This window comes from Prionailurus viverrinus, chromosome E3, assembly GCF_022837055.1.
Source record: "Prionailurus viverrinus isolate Anna chromosome E3, UM_Priviv_1.0, whole genome shotgun sequence".
Classification (NCBI taxonomy): Eukaryota; Metazoa; Chordata; class Mammalia; order Carnivora; family Felidae; genus Prionailurus; species Prionailurus viverrinus.
The window spans coordinates 41279328-41301305 of record NC_062576.1 but is presented as its reverse complement, the minus strand read 5'-3'; the positions used below and the strand labels follow the sequence as shown (position 1 = coordinate 41301305).

Here is a 21978-nt window from a genome sequence, read left to right as displayed (position 1 = left end):
TAGCAGGTGACAAAACTTTATTCCTTGTTCCATCGTGCAGAGAGACCACATTTTGTTCATGTGTTCGTCTGTTGGTGGACATCGGGGTTTTCACCTTTTGGCTGTTGTGAACATTCATGCACGAGTATCTGTCTGACTCCCTGTTTCGAACTCTTTTGGACACACGCACCCAAGTGGAATTGCTGGGTCATGTGGTCGTTGATCCACGTTTAACCTCCTAGGTGCTGCCTGGCTGTCTCCACAGTGGCTGTGTCCTTCACATCCCCACCTGCAAGATACAGAAGCTCCAATTTCTCCACATCCTTGCCAATACTTGTCATGTTTATTAAAAAAATCAGAGCCATTATAGTGGGTGTGAAGTAATATCCCGTTGTGGTTTTCATGTGCATTTCCCAGCGACTGAGGATGTCGAGGATCTTTTCATGTGCTTTTTGGCCAGTTGTGTGCCTTTCTTGGAGAAATGGCTAATCAAGTCCTTTTGAATTGGTTTGTCTTTTTTGTGGTTTATACGTAAGAGTTCTCTATTTATCCTTGATCCTAGACTTTTATCAAATCTATGACTTGCAAATATTTTCTCCCACTGTGTGGGTTGTCTTTTCACTTTGCTGATAACGTTCTTAGAGGCACAAAAGTTTAAAATTTTGATGGTGTCCAATTTATCTGGTTTTCCTTTTGTTGCTTCTGCTGTTGGCATCCCATCTAAGAATCCATTGGTAAATCTATTTTTTTTTCTGGGACTTTTAATAATTGCCGCTCTTTCATCCATTTGGAGTTAATTTTTGAATATGGTGTGGGGTAAGGGCCCAACTTCATCGTTTAGTGCTTAGATCCTGCTTTCCCAGCACCATTTGTTGAAAAGACTGCCCTCTCCCTGAGTGGCCTTGGCACCCTTGTCTAAAATCATTTGACCATATGTGTGAGGGTCTGTTAGCTCTCCGTTCCCTTCTGGTCCGCGTGTCTGTCGCTATGCCAGGACCACACCGTTTTGATAACTGTAGCTTGGAGTAAGTTTTCATATCAGGAAATGCGAGTCCTCCAACTTTTTAAGATTGTTTTGTTATTTGGGGCCCTTTGCAGTTCCAAGTGAATTTGAGCATTGGCTTTTTTTCCATTTCTCCAAAAAAAGCCAACGGAATTTTGGTAGAGATTTCACTGCGTCTTTAGATACTTTGGGTAGTACTGTCATCTTGACGCTACAGCCACACGGTTGGTGGATGGGCATGCTTCTCACCGACTTAGGTCTTTTGAAGGTTTTCCAGCAGTGTTATGTAGTTTTCAGCATGTAGGTCGTTTACCTCCTTGGTTACGTTTTTTGGTAGGTATTTTATCTTTTGACTGCACTCGTAAATGCAATCGTTGCCTTAGTTTCTTTGCCAAATTGTTCATTGCTGGTGTGTCTGATTTCTGTGTGTCCGTCTTGTACCCTGCGGGTTTGCTGAGTTAGTTTATTAGCTCCAGTGTCACGTGGGGTTTTTGTGTTTGTTTTTGTAGATCTTCGGAATTTTCTGTCTGTGGGATCATGTCATTTGTGAACAGAGGTGGTTATACTTCAATTTTCCTCAACTACCTGCCCTCGTTGGAATTCGAGTGCAGTGCTGGGTGGCTCCGATGACCGCGGACATTCTGGTTTCAGCTCTGATCTTGGGGGGAAAGCTTTCAGTCTTTCGTTATTGAGAATGACGTGGGCTGTGGGCTGTGGCTGACCACCTTGTATTATGTTGAGGAAGTTTTCTGAGCGGCTCTTATCCTGAAAGGCGGCTGGGTTTTGTCAGATGCTTTTCCTGCATCTGCTGAGAGGACTGTGCGTGCCCCACCCGCCGTGTTCTGTCGATGCGGATGCGCGGACCGCGGTGATGGATTTTCTGAGGTTGAGCCGCTCTGGCACTCCTGGGGCAGAATCCCACTTGGCCGTGGCATAGAATCCTCTCTGGTCATGCTGTTACTTTGCTAGTATTTTGTTGAGGACTTTCCGCTCTGTATGTTTAAGGGATACTGGTGTTTTTGGCTTTGTTATCAAGTAAAACTGGCTTCACGAGAGGACTTAGGAAGCGTTCCCTTTTCCGAGTTTTTTGGAAGAGTTTGGGAAGAATCGGTGTTAATGCTCTTTTAAATTCTTGGCAGAATTCAGCAGTGAAGCCATTGGTCCAGTGTTTTTATTTATTGGGAGGTTTTTGATTACTGATCCACTCTCTTGTTATAGATCTTTTACAACTTTGTTTTTTCCCGAGTCACTTTTGGTAGTCGGTGCGTCTCTAGGATTTTGTCTGTTTCGTCGACGCGATCTCATTTGTCGGCATACTGTTGCTCTTAGTAATCCTAAAGTTCTTTTTATTTAAGGTTAGTAGTAATGCTCCCGATCTCTTTTTTCTGATTTTAGTTTTCTGCATCTTTTTTTTTTTCCTGTGTGTTAGACTAAAGGCTTGTCGATTTCATGGATTACTTTAGGAGTTTTAAAGGTCAGTTTGCTTTACTCAGTGGCTTTGGAAGCAGTTCCCTGAGGACAAAGGCATCTTTATGCCCTGAGGGTACAGGGCAGGGAGGTCGACTTGGGGAGCGGCCCAGGGCCCAGGGTGTTGTGCTGCGGAGCAAGGGGACTTGTCCGCAGAGGGAGGCAAGCAGCCACCTCACGTCTGGCGAAGGTGTCCTTCCCAGAGGGACGTCGGTCCTAAGGATGCGGGGGCCTGAGGTGGAGGGGAGTCCTGGGGGTGGCGAACGCATGGGGTAAAATAGAAGACAGTCAAAAGGTAGCCCCAAGTCCTTTTTTCTGGAAACTAAAATCCCCAGCTGTCTTTGGATGGGTTGAAGGGAAAGGCAGCGGTTCTAGAACCCACAGACCAGGCCCACAGTGTCCAGCTGAGCCATGGGGCCCTCGGCTCCACTCCCTCGAGGTCAGAAGGAGGAACAGGAAGAAGTGAAGTTTTCAGTCCAAGATGGCACCAGTGGAACCCCCGCAAGGTGGCAGGCACGAAGAACGAGTGTCTGTGCGCTAGGGCCGGGGACGCTGGCTGGAAAACCCGGCGCCGGTGCTGCGAGACCGAGAAGGCGGTAAGAAAGACCAGCCCCAGGTGAGCCTCGGGAGCAGGGAAGGGCCGTCACCCCACAGACGGCAGAGGCCGGTGACCCGTGAGTAATCGCAAAAGCAGCTGAGCGGAACAGTGATGGCTAACGGCCACTCAGGCTGCCCGGGCCCACCCGGCAGGTTTTAGAAATCTGCGCCCTTCTCGAATTTGTCATTGTGTCCGTCCGCAGAGCCACGGGGCCTGAAGTGTGTGGACCCTGTGCAGACGCAACCCGGCGGCCCCGGGGGCAGAGCACGGGGGCCTTCCCGGTGCAGATGCAGGAGGCCTGCGGTGGCGGGCAGGGCCCGGAACTCCTGCGCCCGCAGGTCTGTGGTCCGAGCGAGGTCGAGAGGAGCACCGCTCGACCTTCACATGTCACCGATGCCGAGCGAAAACCCTCTCGGAAAGGGAAGGTTCCCCCGCCCCTGGCCCGCACGTGGTCAGCCAGTCTGTCCCTGGCTTGGGCGGGCTCGGCTCCCGGGGGCCAGGCCCTTCCCTCGAGCCTTGTACCCCGGGAGGTGCGGGCAGCATATCTAGCGTTGACCTGAGCCTGACCTCCGTGTCTGTCTGTTCCCAGTGAGAAGAGAGCCCCGCCCCCGCCCCCGGGAGACGATTTTTCTACGGTGGAGCCGGGGGTGGGTAGAGGAGGCACCCGGTCCACCTGCACCCACCGCCCAGGCAGGGTGAGCTAATGTCCCCACGTGTCCCGGAGCCCCAGCCCCTGAAGTTTCTCTTGGGTTGACCAAGAAACAGCTTCCCAGAGAGCGCAGGGTCAGGCTGAGTAGATGCGGATTTGGGACCTTTCTCCTTTGTCAGGTGGACATTTTATCCAGCAGGCCCGTATCGGTGTCGCTCGGCCCTGGGAGGAGCGGCTTGGGGTCCGGCGAAGGCAGGGTGAGGTGGCCCTCAAGGGGGGTGGGCTGTGTGGAGGTGGCACGGGAGCTGCCAGAGCAAAGGCCCTGCGGTCCGGCACCGGTGGGCGTGAGGAACGGGGGCCACGGCGCGACCCCAGGCTTGTGCTCAGTGAGGCTGGGGCCACGGGAGGATTTCGAGTGGAGGAGGGGTGGGGTGTCAGGAGGGAGATGATGGGCCTCAGGACAGGCTGTGAAGGTGGAGGCTGGGGCACCCTGGGCCTCTGGGAGGGTACGGGCCGTGGGAGATGTCGTGTGTCCCTTGCAGCGGCCCTCTGGGCGAGCGGATGTTTGTCTCGTCTGAGGGCCGGTGTGCCCCGAAGGCCTGTCCCGGGAGAGGTGGAGGAGGCTTGGCGTGGCGCCCGCGGGCAGGGGTGTGGTGAGCCCACAGTACGGGACGGGAACGAGAACGAGAGCTGCCAGGGGCCTGCGGTGGTTCTGGCGGCGGAGTCTCCCCAGGCCGCCCGCCCGCCCCGTGCCCCCACCCAGCAGCAGAGCTCCCGGGACAGCCCCCTAGGAAGGGCTGCCCAGGCCACGGCGGGCTGGTGGGCAGCTCCGTGCGGCCGCCGCGGGCAGACTCGCTGGCTCCAGGCTCCTCGTCTGAGGCCCCGTCTGTCCTGAGCCAGACACAGGGAGCCTGTGTCCCCGGGAGCAGGAACACGGCCTCTCTGTTGGCACCTGGACCGGCTGGCCGCCCCCCCCCCCCCCCCCACCCGGCGGGCTGTGTGTGTGTGGGGGCCCTCCACACAGACCCGCGCTTGTGCCCCCCTCGGCCGGGCCTCCTGCCTGAAGCACCTCGTTCCCGCCGGGACCCTCCCTGGGGTGGCCAGGCGCTCCGGATGGGTGCGGGGAGGGGGAGGGGCAGCTAGGGCAGGGAGTCGGGCTACCTGATCGGCAGGGGCGCCGCCGTGGGGTGGGAGTCGTGTGTGCTCCCGGCTAACATCAGGCAGTAACGATGTGGGGCCGCAGTCCACGTCATGTGGCAGAGACCCCCAGAAGGACGCCTGGCAAGGAATAATCTACGTAGTTTAACTTGCGCCCGTCAGTCCTCGGAATTGCCGCCGTGGGCACTCCCAGGGCGGGGGTCAGGGAGCAGGAGGCTCCACGGTCACTCACGCGCCGGGGGGTGGGAGGGGGCTCGCCTAGGGAGGAACAAAGGGCTTCTGTCTGTGCCTCTGGACCCTGGAGCTGGGGGAGGGGGAGGCGTGCAGGTTCTGAGAAGGGGGCAGGCACAAGCGGCGGGCAGGAGCCGTGGCGTCTCCCTCTCCCGGGCACCTCCTGGGCGTGGGGGCAGCACCAGGGGCTGCTAAGAGCACAGGTCGGGAGTGGCAGCTTCCCTGTGGCCCCGCCAGGCACGTGATGGGGTTCGGGTGCCCCGGGGCCGGGGGCCTGTGTGGACCCAGCGCCCTGGTGCTGGTGGACACGGTGGGGTCAGGGCGGTACTGGTGACCGGCAAAGGGACCGGGGGCAGGCTCTCCGCAGAGAACTCCATCTGTAAGGAAGGGGACCCGGCGGCCCAGGGACTGACTCTGGAGGCCAGCACGAGTCGCCCCGGGACCCCCTCCTCTGTGTGAGTGGGTGGCGGTTCCCCGGGCGCACAAGACCTCACCCAGGTAGCCGGGCCTTCCTGCTTTATTCCTCCGCGCACTGGTCCGGGACCGGCACTACTCCAGCTCCGGGAGCGGCCAGTCCCGGGACCGGAAGTAGCCCTCCAGGTCTCGCAGGCTGAGTGGGGGGAAGTAGGGGCCGATCCTCTTCCGGACCCACCACCTGCCTGCCGCAGCATGCCGGCCCCCCAGGCGGCTGAACTTGTACCTGTAGTGCTCTCCCCGGACCCACCTGCAAGGGAAGACTTGTGTCGGGCAGCCTGGCCCCTTGCCTGTCGAGCGGCTGCTCCTTGGAAGGAGAGGCTGCGGGGGGGGGGGGGGGGGGGGGCAGGTGACCCCTGGAAAAGGAAGGGCTCGACACTCAGTGCCACACCCTGCCCTCTGATGCAGGCGAGCAGTGCCAATCAAGGTGGGGGGTCCAGAGCGTGGGGACGTTGGCACTCAGGCATGTTTTCAGGTGTTTGGGGCATGGCTGGGGGTGCCCGCATTTGTAGGAGCAGCGCTGAGAGAGTGCTGAGGGCACGGCACGCTGGGCTGTCCAGGAAAGGGTTCTTACCTGGGGGGGGCCCTGTCCTTGAAAGGGTTGAAGGCCAGTAGGGACAGAGCCTCCCTGTCGTTGGCCAGGAGCTTCCCTGCCAGGTGAATGATCCACTCGTTGTGCTCGTAGGTCTGGGGGTGAGAAAGGAGGCTCTGGCTGTGGGCACAGAGCCGGGCACGTGGGGGGCCCCCTGGATGGGCCAGAACCGTTAAGCCGTGGTCCCCGGGACCCTCAGCTTGCTGCTTCCTCACCGCCCCCTCTCCCCAAGTGTGGTTGGGGTTAGTCTCTCCTGGGGGCTGGGCCCACCCTCCCACTTTCTCCGTCTGGGTTCCTCTCTGGAAGGGCCGCTCACTCCCTGCTCTTGGCCGTGGGGCAGGTGCCCGTGGACCGTTCCTCTCAGGGCCCAGCTCCCGTCATACTGTCCTGTCCTTGGATGCAGTGGGCACGGGCCTGTCAGTGTTGTCACCTGCCGGCCCCGGGGTCTCGTGTGAGGCGTCTTCCTGAGGCTGTCCTTGAGTGAACGAGGCCCCCGCTGACACCCTGACGCTGGCCTTCTCGGCCGCGTCCTGTCCCAGGGGGCCGCGTGAGGCAAGGGCTCACCCCCACTAAGGGCGTCGTGGCCTTGGGAATGCGCCGGGAGCAGGAGAGGCCCTTACCTGGAAGGCCGCGAACCACATGAGCCAGTCCAGGCGGTAGTGGTACGGAGAGATGAGGCACGGCCGCCGCCCCAGGTCACCCGGCTTGCACTTGAACCCATAGTCCTCCCACACGGCGTCCGGCGCGCTGGCGTTGGGGCTGGCCGTGCCCTGCAGGATGACCTCCGTGCGCTCCTTGGTGATGCTGTGGGGAGACCGAGGCGGGGGGCTTTGGGCACATGACGGTGGTGGCTGCTGTGCCTCTGCACCGTGGCTTCTCTCCTGAGCAGACCCGGCTGAGACTGGGGTGTCCACGCCCCGGCTGATCTCGGAGGCAGGTTCTTCCCAGAGCTTTGAGTGGAACCCGGCCTCCGGACACGGCGGTTCCGGCCTCTGGCGCTGCCCGGTTCCCACCCACCTCCCCACGAGCCTGCCCTAGACCAAGGCTGCCCCCTTGGAAGGTTGGGGTGGGTCTCCGTGAGGGACCTTGGGTCGCACGTGCGCACACGGCGGACGGGGCGAGGAGAGACCTCGCACGTACCTTCCGAAGGCGCCGTATGTGTTGACGATCCTCAGGGAGTTGAAGGAGGTGTTCATGACCTGCGCGGGACTCAGCAGGTTGAGGACCACGGGGACACTGAGCCAGGCCACCAGGATGCCTAGTGCCACGTGCACTGCCTGCCGCACCACGCAGCCTGGGGGGCGGGCAGGGAGGGGGATGGTGGGGTGAGCCTCACTCTAGGCCAGCTGCCCGCCAGGGAGGGGCGCCTGTGGGCTCACAGGAGCCGAGGGAAGGGCCTGGCGCAGCCCGGAAGCCCGAGCCAGGACGCTCTCTGAGGCTGATGTGGATGCTTTCTGATGGGCTGGTTGTTCCCATCCTGGGGACCAAGGGCTTCTGTCCACGGCGGGGGTGTCCACTCACCGTATCTTAGGGTGGGCCGGGCCCCTCGGGCCACCTCTTCCTGCATCTTCCGGACTCGGTCCTTGAGGCCCCCAGGCCCGGAGGGGAACAAGAACCCCAGAGCGGCGTCATCGAAGCAGGCGACGCTGGGCACCATGGTCAGCCAGTTCAGGAAGCTCAGGTTCCCGCTGATGACGAGGACCACCTGGAGGGGGCGGGGCAGCGCCTGAGCCCAGGGCAGGGGTGCTCACCAAGGACCTCGACCGTGGCACCCTCTGCCCAGGATGAGGCAGCCTAGTGTGGGTGGCCCTTGGAGAAACATGGGGTGTGCAAGGTGTGGACCCCTCTCTCTCATCAGGGTGTCCATGCCCTAGCTGATCTCGGAGGCGGGTTCTTCCCAGAGCTTTGAGTGGAACCCGGCCTCGGGGGCTGCCCGGTTCCCACCCACGGGACCGCCAGCTGGTCTTGCGCTGTTTGATGCCGTAGGTTGCGTTGGGGCAATTGCTGTGGTGACCGTCGACGAGTACAGGCCCGCGGCAGCCCCCGGGGACCTGTGCCCAAGTCACGCGGGAGGGGAACGGGGCTCTGGCTGCTTACCCGGAAGTTAGGGGTGGGGGGCGCCTGTGCGGCCACCCCATCCTCCACAGCCAGCGGTCCCCGAGGCACGTCCTGAGTGACCACATAAAAGGCTGGCCAGGGCCCGGGGCGCTTGTTGGGATAGCGTGGCCGGCCTCCACTCGGGTTCGGCTTCAGTGGGGCTGGACCGCCGGCACGCTCTCAGCCTGAGCCGGGGCTGGCCATCGTCCATCCCGAGAGGCTGGTTCTGCTGCAGGGTCTGGGGCGACCCGGGGTCAAGGAAGTCCAGATGTGCTTGGGGAGAAACCGCCACCGGCTTTACCACTTGTCTGCCGACTTCCCACTACCCAGGCTGTGGCAGTTTGCCGATAGGGCTCATCCCTAAAAGCGACTTAGCACCTTGGCTGTGAGAAGTAAGGTCACAGAATCTGTGAGCGGACGGAGTGCCAACAGCCTGGGGTTTTCCCGCACACCCAGCCTGTTTTCCGGCGAGATGCTGGCTGTCACGGCTGCATCCCAGCCAGAAATGGGGAAAGTTCCTTCTGGCAGCTGCACATGTTTAAGTTGTTTTAGTGACTTGAAAATAATCAGGCCCGATTACAGCCCTGTCAGTGGGCACTGGAGGGGGAGGGGTGGGGAGGCTGCTGGGCCTGCACCGCTTTCACGGACACGGGGCCGCGAATCCGGCCTCAGAGACCCACACCCCCCTGGGCTGCACGGCTCAGCCAGACGCGCCCGACCTGAGCGGGGAGGGTCCTGTGAGGCTGGTCCTCCAAGGAGGCGCCGATGCCCTGGGCTGCCGCTCCCTGGGGATGGACGGGTGCCTTCAGAGCGGCTCGGACTCGGGAACCCGGCAGGAGCAGGCCGCGAGGGCAGCAGCAGCCGTGAGCTTCTGGCAAACGTGCGTCCTTACTTTCTAAGTCCGTTCTCTTGACACAGATGATAAAGGCGTATAGTTCAGGCTCTTGACAAATGCTGACTCTTGTGTAAACCACCATAAAACCTAGAAAGTTCCACTCCAGATACTCCCCTGGTGCCTGTGTCGTCCGCCCACCCCCCCCCAAGACCTGTGAGCTGACCTCTGCCTTCTGTCACTCTGCCTGTCCCCGAACGTGGCAGGCACGAAACCTCGGTGTCCCGAGACCCGCGGCCACGTGTGCAGTGGGGCTCGGGCGTGCGGGGCCCAGCAAAGCCCGCAGGGTCTCGGTGTGCCCCACGGAGCAGTGCTGGGGTGTCCCTGTGGGGCCTGTTAGATGTGCGTGCGTTCCCGTCGTTTCCAGCCAGCAGACTGCTTCTGTCAGGGCATCGGGTTGCAGTTGACATTTTCACAAAATTACAAGTGACAAGTTTTTTAGAAGCTTTACAAGCAGTGCTCTGTGTGTCCTGAGACGCGTCCCGAGAGACGCTTGGTTACTCTGGGGCCACACGGGTGTAAACGTCATGTGTTTAGTTGCGAATTAGCTTCTTGCATGTGGGGTGAGGCTGGGGACTCCTCTGCACCCAGACCCCGTTGTAGGCCGGCGGCCCCGCTCGCACCCGGGACCTGCCCTGGGATGGCCGCGGCCCGCAAGTCCGGGGGCGGGGGGGAAAGGGGGGTAGGGAGGCAGGACGGGGCAGGAGTTGACACGCTCACAGGAGACGAGCTGCCTGCCGCATACGCCCCGAGGAGACGTGAGGATGGGAGTGGCCAGACGGACCTGCTTTAGGAGGGACTTTGAGAAAAAGAGGAAGCCAGAAAGCAGCAGAATCGGCCCAGAGGCGAGAAGAATCCGAGCCAGTCATCCGCACACGTGAGCAGATAGACAGACCTCGGCAGCGACTACGGCCTGGACAAGCCAGTGGCCATCACCAAGCCGAGCAGGCCGTCTCCCCGTGCAGCGACCTCACCGTGGGACGGCTCGGAGCGGGGCGTCGAGGTCAGGTCTCCCCGTGTGGCCCATGGGTGCTGGGGGCCACTCTGCTCTTCTCTGTGGCGGGCGAGTCCCAGCTGACGCCCCAGCCCCTCATTTCCCGAGTTGTGGTTGCAGCCGGTCCTGGTCCTGGCGACTGGGGAGGAAGGTGGGGTCACAACCGCCAGCCTCAGGAAGCTCTGGCAGGAGGAGCCGTGCTTCCAGCGGGTCTCAGCAGCTTTAAGGATGAGGGTACATCACGAGGTGGGACGTGAGAGGCAGGGACTCATGGCTCTCCCAGGAGTAATTCTTGGTTCCGAGCCCCTAGATGATTTCTCCCCCGGGCCTTGGTCCCAGCTGGCAGGTGCCCTGGGCACACTGGGCTCCCCCGGCAGTGTGCCGCACGGTATCCTGGTCCGCCTCCTCCAGGCGCCTGACCTCTGGTGCTGGTCTCCCTGGGCCTGGGGCTCCGGACGCTCTCCCAGCCGCATCAGCAGGTGACTCGAGGGGAAGCTGTGCCTCCTCTCTGCCGTCTTGGCTGTGGGCAGCTGCCTGCGTCTTCTGACAAAAGTCGTGTTTTCCGTGCCGTCGACTGGGGGTCCACTCTGTCGGGACCCCGCGGGGCTGGCAGGCTCGGTGCAGCTCCGGGGCCGCGGTGCCAGCAGAAGCTCCCTCCGCGGCTCCCTATGGCTCGGCTGCCGCCGAGACGGTGAGCCCTGCCTCCTCCCCCCCGCCCGCACTGGGGTGCGTTCTCAAAGTCCTCTCTGGCCCAGCCAGGACACCGGGGCCCACCTGGGGTGGCTAGGTGGGGCGTTCGCACCCCTGCCCCGCAGAGCCCGGCAGCCTCCCTCTCACTGCTGGCCGCCAGCACCCACCTCTGCCTACAGACACAGCGCTGACCTTCGTAGTGCCCGGGGACATGGCCCAGGGGCTCCCCTCCAGGCGTAATTGGTGGAACCTGCACAGGTACCGAGGCCCAGTCTCGCCGCTGGCCCCTCACGGCCGCCTCTGAGACCCCAGAGAAACCCAGTCTAAAGCCGCTGATCTTAAAGGAGCCTCACTGGCAGAGAACGTTGACGTTCTCCAGTGTGTCAACGAGAATAAAAACACCAGGGGAAAGGCAGGGGGATTCTGCTGAGATCTGAGTGGTGCTTCAGAAGGCAACTTGACAAACCCTCGAGGGAAGGGAGACGGGCTGAGCAGCATCGGGGGCTTCCTGCTGGACTTTCCAGAAACCCCCCGAAGGGGAAGGAGACCCGTGTGTCAGAGTGAAAGGGGGCCAGGACACCCCAGTGGAGCAAGGCACAGGCTCGGGGGGCTCTGGCGGGCTCTTGTGTCCCAGGCTGAATTAGCAGTAAAGATTGTGTAAGCGTTTAGACTGAAAGATGTCAAACACGCGGCAGGACAGGTGGCGTGTGGAGTGGCAGGCTGGAGTCGGAGTGGCACGGGGCCGGCCGGGTCGGGGCTCGCCTGCTCGCCACGTCGGAACAGAGGTTGGGGGAGCAGGGTGGTCGCACGGTTTCTCGACAGCACTTGGCACGTGGGAGGCAGATCACCAGGGCGCAGCCATGGGGTCTGGCCCCAGAGCTGAGAACTGGGCAGAACCACGTGGCCCGGTGTCCTCCCCGAGTTCCGTCTGTAAACACCCAGACCGAGGACGGGGACGCCCCGTCCTGTCCGCCTCCCCGGAACAATCCGATCGCACGCCCTTCCTCCTGTTTCCACCGAGTAGAGCCTGACGGGGACGGGCCGAGGCAGAGGAATGGTAGCTGGCATCCCGCCACAGCCTCCTCATCCTGGAAAAGTGGGGTCAGCCTCTGGGACCCAAGGCCACGGCTGTCCTGCCTTATCATCGCTCGGCAGCCCCAGTGGCATCTGGGCAACGGGCTTCTCCGGGCTAAGGGCCCGAGGGGCGGATATAGTGCGGCAGCGGGACAGCGGGCGGGGACAGAGCAGGTAAGGCGGCCGTCCCGCAAGCCATGGCGGCCAGTGGCGCGGCACCGCTCCGGCCTCTGCTCTCCCCCGAGGCACTTGGGCGGCCTCAGCACAGGGAGGGAACCCCAGGGGCGCAAGCCCGACTCCGGGGAGGTCGAGGTGTCGGGCGCTCGCCACACGAGCGCTGCAGGGATGGCCCGGGTGCCCTCGGGCCTGCCACCACTGAGTCACGGGCACGTGGAAGCTCACACGGGGAAAAGAAGCCAGGCACCCAGCAGAGACCCTGGCCAGGCGCAGGCCCTGTGAGGGCCAGACCAGCCTTGCGGCGAAGGGTATGTCCTACCTCCCCGGGACGGAGAAACGGACCCGTGAACAGTTAGCCGCTCGTCAGGAGAGAGAACTCAGCACCGAGAGGACGCTCACTAGCACGGCCCGTGGTGGCCGGCGTCCGGTCACCCCTGCAGAAACGCTGCCACCGCTGGGATGGAACGGGAGTAGAATCACATGAGAAAATATGCAACGAGGGGGTAAGAGCATTGAAGCGGCTACTGTGAGTAAAGTATCGATGAGAAAACGTCGTCATAATTAAGAGAACTAGGAAAACTACGTAAAAGAACCAAACGCACTTTGAGAGTTTAAGAGGTCACACGAGAGATGGAGAATTTACCGCAAGGACTTCGGACAAACGGACACGATAAAAGTCCGCCAAACTGCGGGAACAGAGCAGGGGCCGCCTTGTGAACTGAGGCCCAGACCACCGCCGACCAAAGTGCAGCCCCCAGGGGCACGGGTCTGTCATACCCGGGGAGGTGTGACAGTGAGAATATCAGGAAGGCAGGTGCAAACATTCTAATTTGACGACAATGCTGAGCGCACAGATGAGAGGAGCCCGAGGAAACACAGGCGCGCTTCGGTTGTGGGAGCCTCACCAGTAGGCTCACGACGCGAGCAGGAGCCGGGGTCGCAGCGGTGCGAGTCCCCAGTGGAGACCCCTGGGCATCGTGTGTCGGGCTCAAATGCCCACGTGACAGAGCGGTCCTGGAAGGTGGCTGGAGTCCAGAGCCGGCCGCGGCCTGTCGGAGCACCGTTCCAGCAGCACAGCTCCCGGGAGACCTGGGTTTGTGCCGGGGGGTGGGGGGGAGGTGGGGGGGGGGTGGGCAGAGTCCGCAACGGCCATACGTGCGTGAATTATTAAGTATGTCTTAAATTTCCTTAAAGGAGAATCGTTCGGGCAACAAACGACCCCAGACTGTGGCGTGGCTGCCGAAAGGAGGGCTGCTGGCCCGCAGTGGCGACGGGCCGTTCGTGCTGACCGCTGGCCGCAGCTGCAGTGCCCGGGGCGGGAAACCTGCGGGTGGCTGCCGGGGGTGTGACGGACCCTGCTCTTCCCGCTTCTGTGGCAGAGCGCCAGTGTTTTCCACTTGAGTGCCATCAAGAGGCTTTGCTGGCCACTCCCTCTGCCGTGCCCTAACCTGAGGCTTCCTGGAGGGGCAGACGGCCCAGGCCACGGGGGCTCACAACCCCATCCGCCCAGAGTGAACTGGGGTTTGGTGACCACGCCTGGGCGGACCCTCCCTCCCCAGCTGCTCAGCACAGGCCGGGCCATCTCCTGTGGGGCCCTTGCTCCTGCTGCAGACTCCCCGAAGAGGGTGACGTTTGCAGCCAGCTGCCCCCTCGCGTGTGATCCCCAGAGGCCCCGAGGCCTTGCCTGAGGCTTGAGACGCGGGCCACCTTCTGAGGCTCGCTGGTGCCCCTGTGTGGCACCGTTACTTTGGCAGCGGGGGGGCTCTGAGTCTGCATCTGGGGACACGGGTCCTGTCAGCTCAGACCCGGTCCTCTGCCTGGTGACCAGCGTCTCCAGCCACACGTGAGAATAGGGGCTGCATGGGACCCGCCCCGGGGAGGGCCACTGCTGAACAGCTTGCAGGGAACCAAGCGGCTCCGCTGCGGGTCACGGTCGGTGGCCAGCCATCCCACCCCTGGCGCCACCTCCTGGCCGTTGGGCTCCCAGCCCACCCCACCTTTGGAGTCGGGATGGGGCTTGGGGAGGCTCTGCCCTGATGCTTCCCCATGGGCTCGCCCCCCCTCCCGCGCAGGCCATGGAGAGGAGGAAATGTCAGGAAGAGGCCCACAAGTCCATTATCCAGAATGTTCCGGCCCCACAGGCTTCTGACAATTTTGTCTGGGTCAGAGCTGGGGAGGATGTGCTGAAAGGCTGGCGACAGGCCCAAAGTGACCAGAGGCCTGGCTGTCCCTTCGTTCCTATCTTGGTGGGTCTGAGTAGGGCAGTGGCACAAACCTGTTTCTCACCTACCTGCGCCCCTGCACTGGTCACCCTCCTGTGAGCCCACCTGGGGTGTCCTGACCCGGAGAGCTAGGGTGCCACAGAGCACAATGTTGGGTATGAAGTCTGCTTCTGACAAAGCAGCAGGAGCCCTGAGGCTGCAGAAACGCACGGTCCTGGCTCACTCCCCTTGTCCCTCCTCCCATTCATCGGGATGGTTACTTTTAATAAGAAAAAGGGAATTTGGCGTGCGTGGCCCCGGTGTGCTGAGGGGACACCACTGCTGCAGCCTCTCCTAAGGGACAGTGAACGGATCACACTGTGTTTACGGCAGCAACGGAGCCTGAAACATGCCTGCAGGTCACCTTGTGGGCTGCGGGAGACCAGACCTGGGCCGGCAGCCCCGCGTGCTGCCCCCCGGGGACCAGAGGGAAGCCTTGGAGAACACTCAGGACGCTGAGCCGTGCGCATGGGATCCTGGGCTCAGGAGACGCTGAGCAGGCAGTCCGGTGATGCAACAGACACCAAAGGAAAGGGGTTTCTGGAACTCCCATGCTGGGCCCTCAGCTCCCAGTCTCAGAGAGGACACCCATGCTTGTAGGTGACTTGCTGTGGCCAGGACCCCAACTCTGGTTCAGGGGCTGGGGGAGGCAGCTCTCTGTGCCCGCATCCCCGGTGAAGGCCCCCAGTGTGACACGTTCTCGATTCTGCCCAAAGTCCTAGAGACTGGAAGGAGCAGGACGCTGTGGGAGGCGGAAAAGACGGGTGTGGGGTGAACGACTGGTCTCTGTACTGACCAGGAGCCACTTGCCTGGCAAACCCCCACTCCCACGCTAGGAGGGGTGCCCCCCGGCCAGGGTCTCTCCCTGAGGCTTGAGGTGGCAGAATGGGGGGGGGGGGGTGCATCCGGGACCGCGCAGTTCAGCTCTCCTGTCGCCTCTCACGTGCACCTCTGCAAGGAGACAGCGGACCGGTGGCGTTGCAGAACCCTCCGGAACAGCTGTGTAAACTGAGCGTGGGAGGAGGTGAGCATGCTCACATCCTCAACCCTTCCCCGAAGGAATGAACGGAAACAAACAGAACCAGAGACGCCCCTCAGTGTGTCGGGTGCAGAAACGGGAGCGTGGCCCCCGTCAGGACAACGCAGAAACCTTCGGGTGGGCGTGCCCACGGCGTACCGCTCGCTGGGGTGACCGGCACACCCGCTCCGGCCCCGAGACTGCGCCCTGCGGCCCCCCAGCCTGAGACCCCACGCTGCCTGGGAGGGGGCCGGACACGCCGTGGCTGGACCAGCTGGCCATCCGTCCTCCCTGCTCCAGGGAGCTGGGGCCCGGCCCCGTGGGGGCATCAGACCGTGCCTCGGAGGAGAGCCGCCGTGCTAGCGTTCTGCTGCCTTGTCTGGCGCACGGCATGGCACCAGAAGGGGGGACACTGGGGACCTGCCCGGACTACAAGCAGAAAGGCTGGTCTTGTAGAACAGTGCCCAGAACTGCAGGTCGGGAAGGTCCGGCTCTGGCCTCCCCTGCCCCGCGTTCCTGCGCCTTCGCCGTGTGCCGTTTCGCATGCAGAGGCAGCAGAGCCTAGAACGGGGTCGAGACCGGCCACGTGGCCCGAGACCCTCTGCCTGCAGCGGAGACGCTGGTGCCCCAGGCCAGGACTCGGACTTGCGGCCCGGCCGGGTCCGGCAAGCTGGCGCCCGTCCTGACGCAGGGCTCCCGCCAAGCACTCTGTGAACGGACAAGGGCACTTCGAGGGCCCTGGTTCTGCGGGCAAGTGAGGATCTCGCAAATCCCGCTCTCAAGGCGCTGAAGCCTCTCCGTCCGTTCTACTAGTGCACACCTCCCGCCCTCATCCGGTCAAGTAACGGGACAGTGTGCTTTCGTCTTCCACTCGTCAAACCCTGGCTTCGGGGTTTTGGAGAGAAAGCAGTAGCTGCAAGCTGGTCTCGCGGGCCCAGGCAGGTTTACAGCCTGGAGAGGCTCCCCGTGGTCCACAGCCCGGAAAAGCAGCCGAGGCGGTGGCTAATTAAGGCCCCACAACGCTGAGCGGTTCTCTGGCACCATGGTAACCCTGACGCCAAGCGGGCTGTGCTGGCCAGGGTCCTCTGAGTCGCCTTGGAATGGGGAGGGGGAAGTTCTCCTGTGGGAGGGGACAGGGGAGCCCACTGGCCGGGCATCCCTGGACAGCGGAGGAGGGTCCGTCACGAGGTGGCGCCCACACTGGCGGATGCTCTCAGGGGTGCTCCAGCCTCTGCCCGAGGCCGCCTCCTGCTGACTTGGGGCCGTGGGACCACGGGGCTCAAGTGCGCGTGGGGCAGGCGTGATGCGCAGCGCCCCTGCCGGCCTGGGCGTGTCCCTCATCAGAGGGTGGGGGAGCAGGGGTCACGGGCCCGGCCACGCTCATTGTGACCGGGGTGTCACATGAATGCAACAAGTTCACGGACAAGGGGCCCCTCCGCACTCAGCTTTTCTGTAAGTCCAAAACCGTTCTAAAAAAGTGTATGAATCAAAAAAGCAGAGCCACCGAAGCACTGGAGGGCCGGAGCAGAGCCTGGGCGGCCGTGGCAGCAAAACAGGGAGGAAATTCAGACTTTTCAGTCTGTGCAAAGAGCACGCGTTCACCCGCAAGAAGCCACACGTGTAACTCAGAGAGAAATAAGGGAACAACAAAAATAGTTCAAGAAGGCTGAAAGGAACAAAAGGAAACCCAAAGACGCGAAAACAAGTCCAAAAACACCAGTTGACATACGTGCACTTGTGACTTGAGAGCGTGTCTTGCCTCCGCTCGGGAAGAAACCTCTCTGCTGTGACCAATGGCCCAGTTCCCAGGAAAACGTTTGCTGCTAAATCTGCCTTCGGGACAAATGCAAACCCGGCCTGTCCAGCAGCCCCCCAGGTGCCGCCTCTGCCCCGTGGCCGCCTGCCCTCGCAGAGCCGCGTGGGGGGGGGAAGCGCCGTGAGCGGGGCCCGGACGGGCCGCCACTGGCGACGGACGTCATTCCCTGCGGCCACGCCAGATGCACACGGATACCGGCAAGTTATTCCCAGGGACGTGTCGAAGTACACGTGTGGCAGAGCCGCGTTCACCCGAGGATGTGAGACTGGCTCAGCGTTCGCGGCCTTCGTGCGACTCCCCGTGTTACAGCTTACGGGAGGGGAGGCCCTCTCCCAGCTGCTGGACAAAAAACCGCTTGCTGAAATTCAGCATCCACTCGGGACCCGTAAAACCCAGAACAAAAGCAGCCGGAGCGTGTACTGCCTCAAGGGGTGAGCGAGCGGAGGGACAGGCGACGAGCGCAGGGGCAGTCGGACGTGGCGGATACGTGCAAGTCAGCGCTGGGTCTGCACCCCAGCAGCAGAGAGCAACACGGCTGAGAAAACTTCTGCCGACAGGGTCAACTCGAGTGATGCGTCCGGCAGGAAGCCACCCGGTGGGTATGAGACACTCTCTGCTGTGGACGACCCGCACCGCAGGCGCCGGAAGGCAGGGCCTTCGTGAAGGTGGCGGCTCTTGCCGTCGGATCCCACTCCCCCCGTCGGATCCTCACCCACCAGAACGGCCAACGGAAAGACCGGCCGGAGCAGAGTTGGCGAGGAGGCGGGACGAGCGGGGCTCACGTGACGGAAGGAGAGGAGAGGACGCGTCCCGCGTGACGTCGCGCCCCCCTGGGACACGGACTCCCATTTGTCTGTGACGGTGAAAACCTGGAAACACCCCGGATGGTACAGCTGCAGGACGTCCGCACCGCGGGACACACTCAGAACCGAGGGAGCACAGCCCAAAGCACACCGCCACCACGGCGGACCCCAGGGTCTGGAGCAGGACGGCCAGGCCCGGCGCCCCTCCGTCTGGATAGGTGTTCCCAGGAGCACTCTCAACGCGGCGCACACACGGGACCGGTCGTTGTCCGCGAGGACAATAAATACGACGTAGGAATTGGAAGTCCCCACAGTGTTTTTCCTGGGCATCGACAGGTAGATGCCCACGTTTAGGGAAAGGAGAGGTCCCGGATGGTCAGCGCCCCAGGGGAGGCAGGTGGTGGAGCCCCTGCCCACCGCGGAGGGGCCCCGGAGCCGGGGGTTGAGAACAGCTGTCCGCGTGGAAGTAGACCACCACCAGCCCTTTCCTCGGAGACCCGACGTGCAGCTCGCACGTGAAAGGAACCCCAAAGAAGGCACCACGGAGGGCTTCCCGGTCGCACGTCCTGGGCCATGTGCCTCGTCCCCCCAGCAGAGCCCGCGATCTCGGGGACAGTTAAAGGGGTGACGTCGGCCGTGGGCTCACCTGGAACAGGATCTGTAAGGCCCCGTGGAGGATGCACAGCCGCCGTCCAAGGAAGATGAAGAAAGGCACCACGAGCTCCAGGAAGTGGTTGCTGAGCGTCTCAAAGCGGTGGGCCCACCAGGGGGACTGGTGCAGGAGGTAGGCCATGGGGTTGGGCACCGGCTGCGTCTGGGGAACAGAAGCAGGCCCGTCAGCCAAGCCTGGAGCTCTGCCCACAGGGGACCCCTGCCCACGCAGCACCCACCGGCAGGCCCAGAAGCACAAGGGGGTTTTTAGGGGAGGGAGAGGTCTGGGAGCATCCTGGCCGGCAAGGGCACAGGGGAGGCCGGTCCCATGGCCCTTTCTCCAGCGGCTCATGTGCTGGGGGCTGGGGGGTGGGGGGGTGGGCGGTACCGAGGACCAGCGACTGCTCAGGGTGTGCATCGCCATCCCCTGCCTGGTGTCCTGTAGCTTCTGACGCTGACCCATCGTGGTGCCCTGACGGTCCTGGTGACCTAGGAGCTCAGGTCTGTCCTGGCCAAAGGGACGGGGCACTGGGGGAGCCCATGTTTTGGGCCAGCGCTCGCACGCGGGAGGTTTCTGCTCCGAGGCTGCCGGGGGTGGGGGTTCCGGCCCCGTGTGTGTTCCGGGGAATGGCCTCCGCACACGTGTGAGGGGGGCGGGTGTGCACATCCCACGAGGCCTGTGTGTTGACTCAGCCGCGGTGCTGGCCGCCCCAGGGCCCGGCTCACAGGCCCTGCGCCCCTGACCTCAGGGGCCCCGTCTTCCCTCAGACCCCTGGCAGGAGAGGAGGCTGGGAGGAGGCCATGCGGAAGGCTGTGTGCCCTCCTCACACACCCGTGCAAGCTCCACAGGTTCAAACACCAACCGGAGCCCTCGGATTCCAGGAAGGGTGCGGCCCACGATGGAGCGGGTGTGAGGGAGCCCGGCCCAGGCAAGGGGCCTTGCTCCTTCCCTTGCCGCCGGGCGTGCGCAGGCCGTGTGCCAACGTGCGCGCTCTCTCTCTCTCTCTCTCTCTCTCTCTCTCTCGAGGATTCGCGCTCACACTCCCTGCACGCACACCTCACACGAGGACGTCACCATCAGAGGGGGAGGCTGGGGCCAAAGGGACAGACGGACGAGAGCGGCGGGGCCGGTGCAGTTCCAGCTTTGAAACTCTGAAGATGTTTCTGACACTAAAGGACTTAATCGTCACAGGTGGTTTAGGCCGGAGGAGGAAGTATTCGTCCGTAGCTGCTGCTGGGACCCCGCGCCCACCTGCTCCCCAGCCCCGAGGTGCCCTGGCGTGGCACCCGTGTGGCGTGGACACCAGTACCTGTCCCTCTGTCTGTCGTGAGTGGGCAGAGGTGGGGATTGCTGGTCCAAGGACGCCAGCCACATGCTGCCCTGGACACGCAGGGTGGCCGGATCAGACGAGAGGCTGCGGGAGTGGGTCGCAAACACAGCTGCCCTTGGCTGCCCCGCCCCCTGGCTCAGGCTGGGGGCAGCTCCTGGCCGGACAACTGCCGGGGAAGGGCCACCGTCCCATCTGGGAACACTTTTCTTGCTTTCCATTGGACACACTTTCTGGCTCAGAGAAAAGTCGGTAGAATAGGAAAGAGACTCCCTGAACGGCACTCTTCCCCCACCTCGTGTGCTTGGCCCCTCAGTACTTGAGCGTGAAGGGTGAGCTGTCTCGGTCACAACCAGGGACGGTTGACTCAGGTTCCTCCTGTTGCCCGGCAGGATGTGTTTAACAAAAGGCGACCCAGCCCCCAGACTCTCTAGACCCTCGTGTGAATCTTAGACACAGACTAGCTCATCTGCAGGGTGTCCCTCACGGTAGATGTGGGGCTTGCACTTTGGGCAGGAGGCCGAGGAGGGGACGGGTCTGTCCCCGGGGGCCTGAGGGGACCATGTGCCTTAGCATGGCCGTTTCCACCTGGACCCGGTTAGGGGGTGTCGGCCGTGCCGTGCCCAGCACTTTGGGGCCGTGGAGTTCCCCACCCCCGCCTGCATTCCCGCATCCTTTGCGGGTTCTTGCCAGAATCCGTGGCTCTCTTGGCCTCTGAGCCATGACTTCTGGGTCCGCCATTCCTCCTCATTGGTCAGTTGGTGTTCCACTGCAAGGGAGACCTGTCCCTCCGGCCCAGCTGCCTGTGCTGCGCGGGCACGCGGGTCCTTCGCCGTCACTTACTGCAGAGACGCTCCTTACCTTCTGGCCCTGAAGACTCTGCCGTCTCTGGTTCAGGTATGTTCCCTTCGATGGGAGCCCGGCCTGGGCACGCGTGTCATGGGCTCTGGGCCCTTCGGTGGGCCCAGCGGGAAAACCAAGTGTGGCTCCGTCCACACCCGTCTAGCTCACAGCTCTGCGTCTACGCGTGTTCCGAGCAGACGTCTGCAGCCCGGGGCAGCGCCCCGTGGGCCCCTCCCCGTCCGTCCCAGGGGCTCTCAGCACGTGACATGTGTTCCCACCTGTGAACAAGAAGGGCGCACCTGCCCGCATGGCCTCGGGGCCTCGTTTGCTCTCTCCAGGTCCCCCGGTCCTCAACCCCGGGTGCAGCCAACTCGGACCCTCTGTGGCCCGGACACGCGGGTGGCAGGTGTGTGGATGGGGCTACCTGGGGGTTGCGAGTACAGCACGTGTGCCCAGGATGCGCCTTCTTCTTCACGATCATCTGGGGTTTACGGCCCACGGGGCCCCGCTGACAGGCCGCCCCCCGGCCCCTTGTCCTTCACAGTGGACCGTCCAGCACTGAGTAACAAGCACAAGGAAGTCTCTTCTGCTGGGCCCTTCCAGACAAGCCTCGCTCACGGCCTCCAGCTGGTGACAGGACACGGAGACGTGTTTCTACTTGGCCTTCAGAGTCACCGCACCAGGGGGTCACATCTGCTTCTCCGGAGGTGTGGGCCCTCCTGCGATCTGCGGAGGTCCCGGCGACAGCCGTCCCCCTTCTGGGACCCCCTGCTCCTGGGGAGTTGGGGGAGAGAGGCCAAGCTCCTCACGGAGTCACACTGCAGGGAGAGGCTCTGAGCGTCTCATCTGTTCCTTCCCTCAACGTGCAGGTGGGAGTGAGCCCGAGGCGCGGGCGGTGGTCGCTGAAGTGTTTTCCCGGCAGAAACAAACTGTCTGGGTAGGGGGTGAGGCTGGCCAGCCCCCCAAGGCCCCGCCTCCAGGCCCTGCAGTGGCCAGGCCACCTTCCGCCGCCCAAGGCAGGCTCATTGTGTTCCTGGCAGGGGGCGCCCAGGGCGGGGCTGCCCCCACTCCGGGGCGCCAGGTCCTTTGCCACTTTTCATTTCTTGAACTTCGTGTTCATCTCTGGTTGGGGCAGATTTCTGGGAACCGCATCTCTGGGACAAGGGACTGTTTCCTGGGGTTT

General features: G+C 62.6%; 1 protein-coding gene across 9 annotated transcripts in view; it reads right to left on the bottom strand.

The window, feature by feature from the left end:
• LMF1 (lipase maturation factor 1) overlaps nucleotides 1–21978 on the bottom strand; it is a 93333-nt gene continuing 71355 nt past the window's right edge. For 2 of the 9 annotated variants that reach the window (XM_047837737.1, XM_047837739.1), the window contains 6 exons: nucleotides 18620–18787; nucleotides 7673–7856; nucleotides 7292–7445; nucleotides 6772–6955; nucleotides 6134–6305; nucleotides 1–5809 (listed from right to left, as the gene is read on the bottom strand). In XM_047837737.1, coding sequence (XP_047693693.1) covers nucleotides 5277–5809; nucleotides 6134–6305; nucleotides 6772–6955; nucleotides 7292–7445; nucleotides 7673–7856; nucleotides 18620–18787 — 1395 coding nt within the window. In that variant the 3' untranslated portion in view covers nucleotides 1–5276. Of the gene's footprint in view, nucleotides 5813–6133; nucleotides 6306–6771; nucleotides 6956–7291; nucleotides 7446–7672; nucleotides 7857–18619; nucleotides 18788–21978 lie in introns of all 9 variants that reach the window. The other 7 variants (XR_007147661.1, XR_007147662.1, XM_047837738.1 and 4 more) reach the window with 7 other exon arrangements.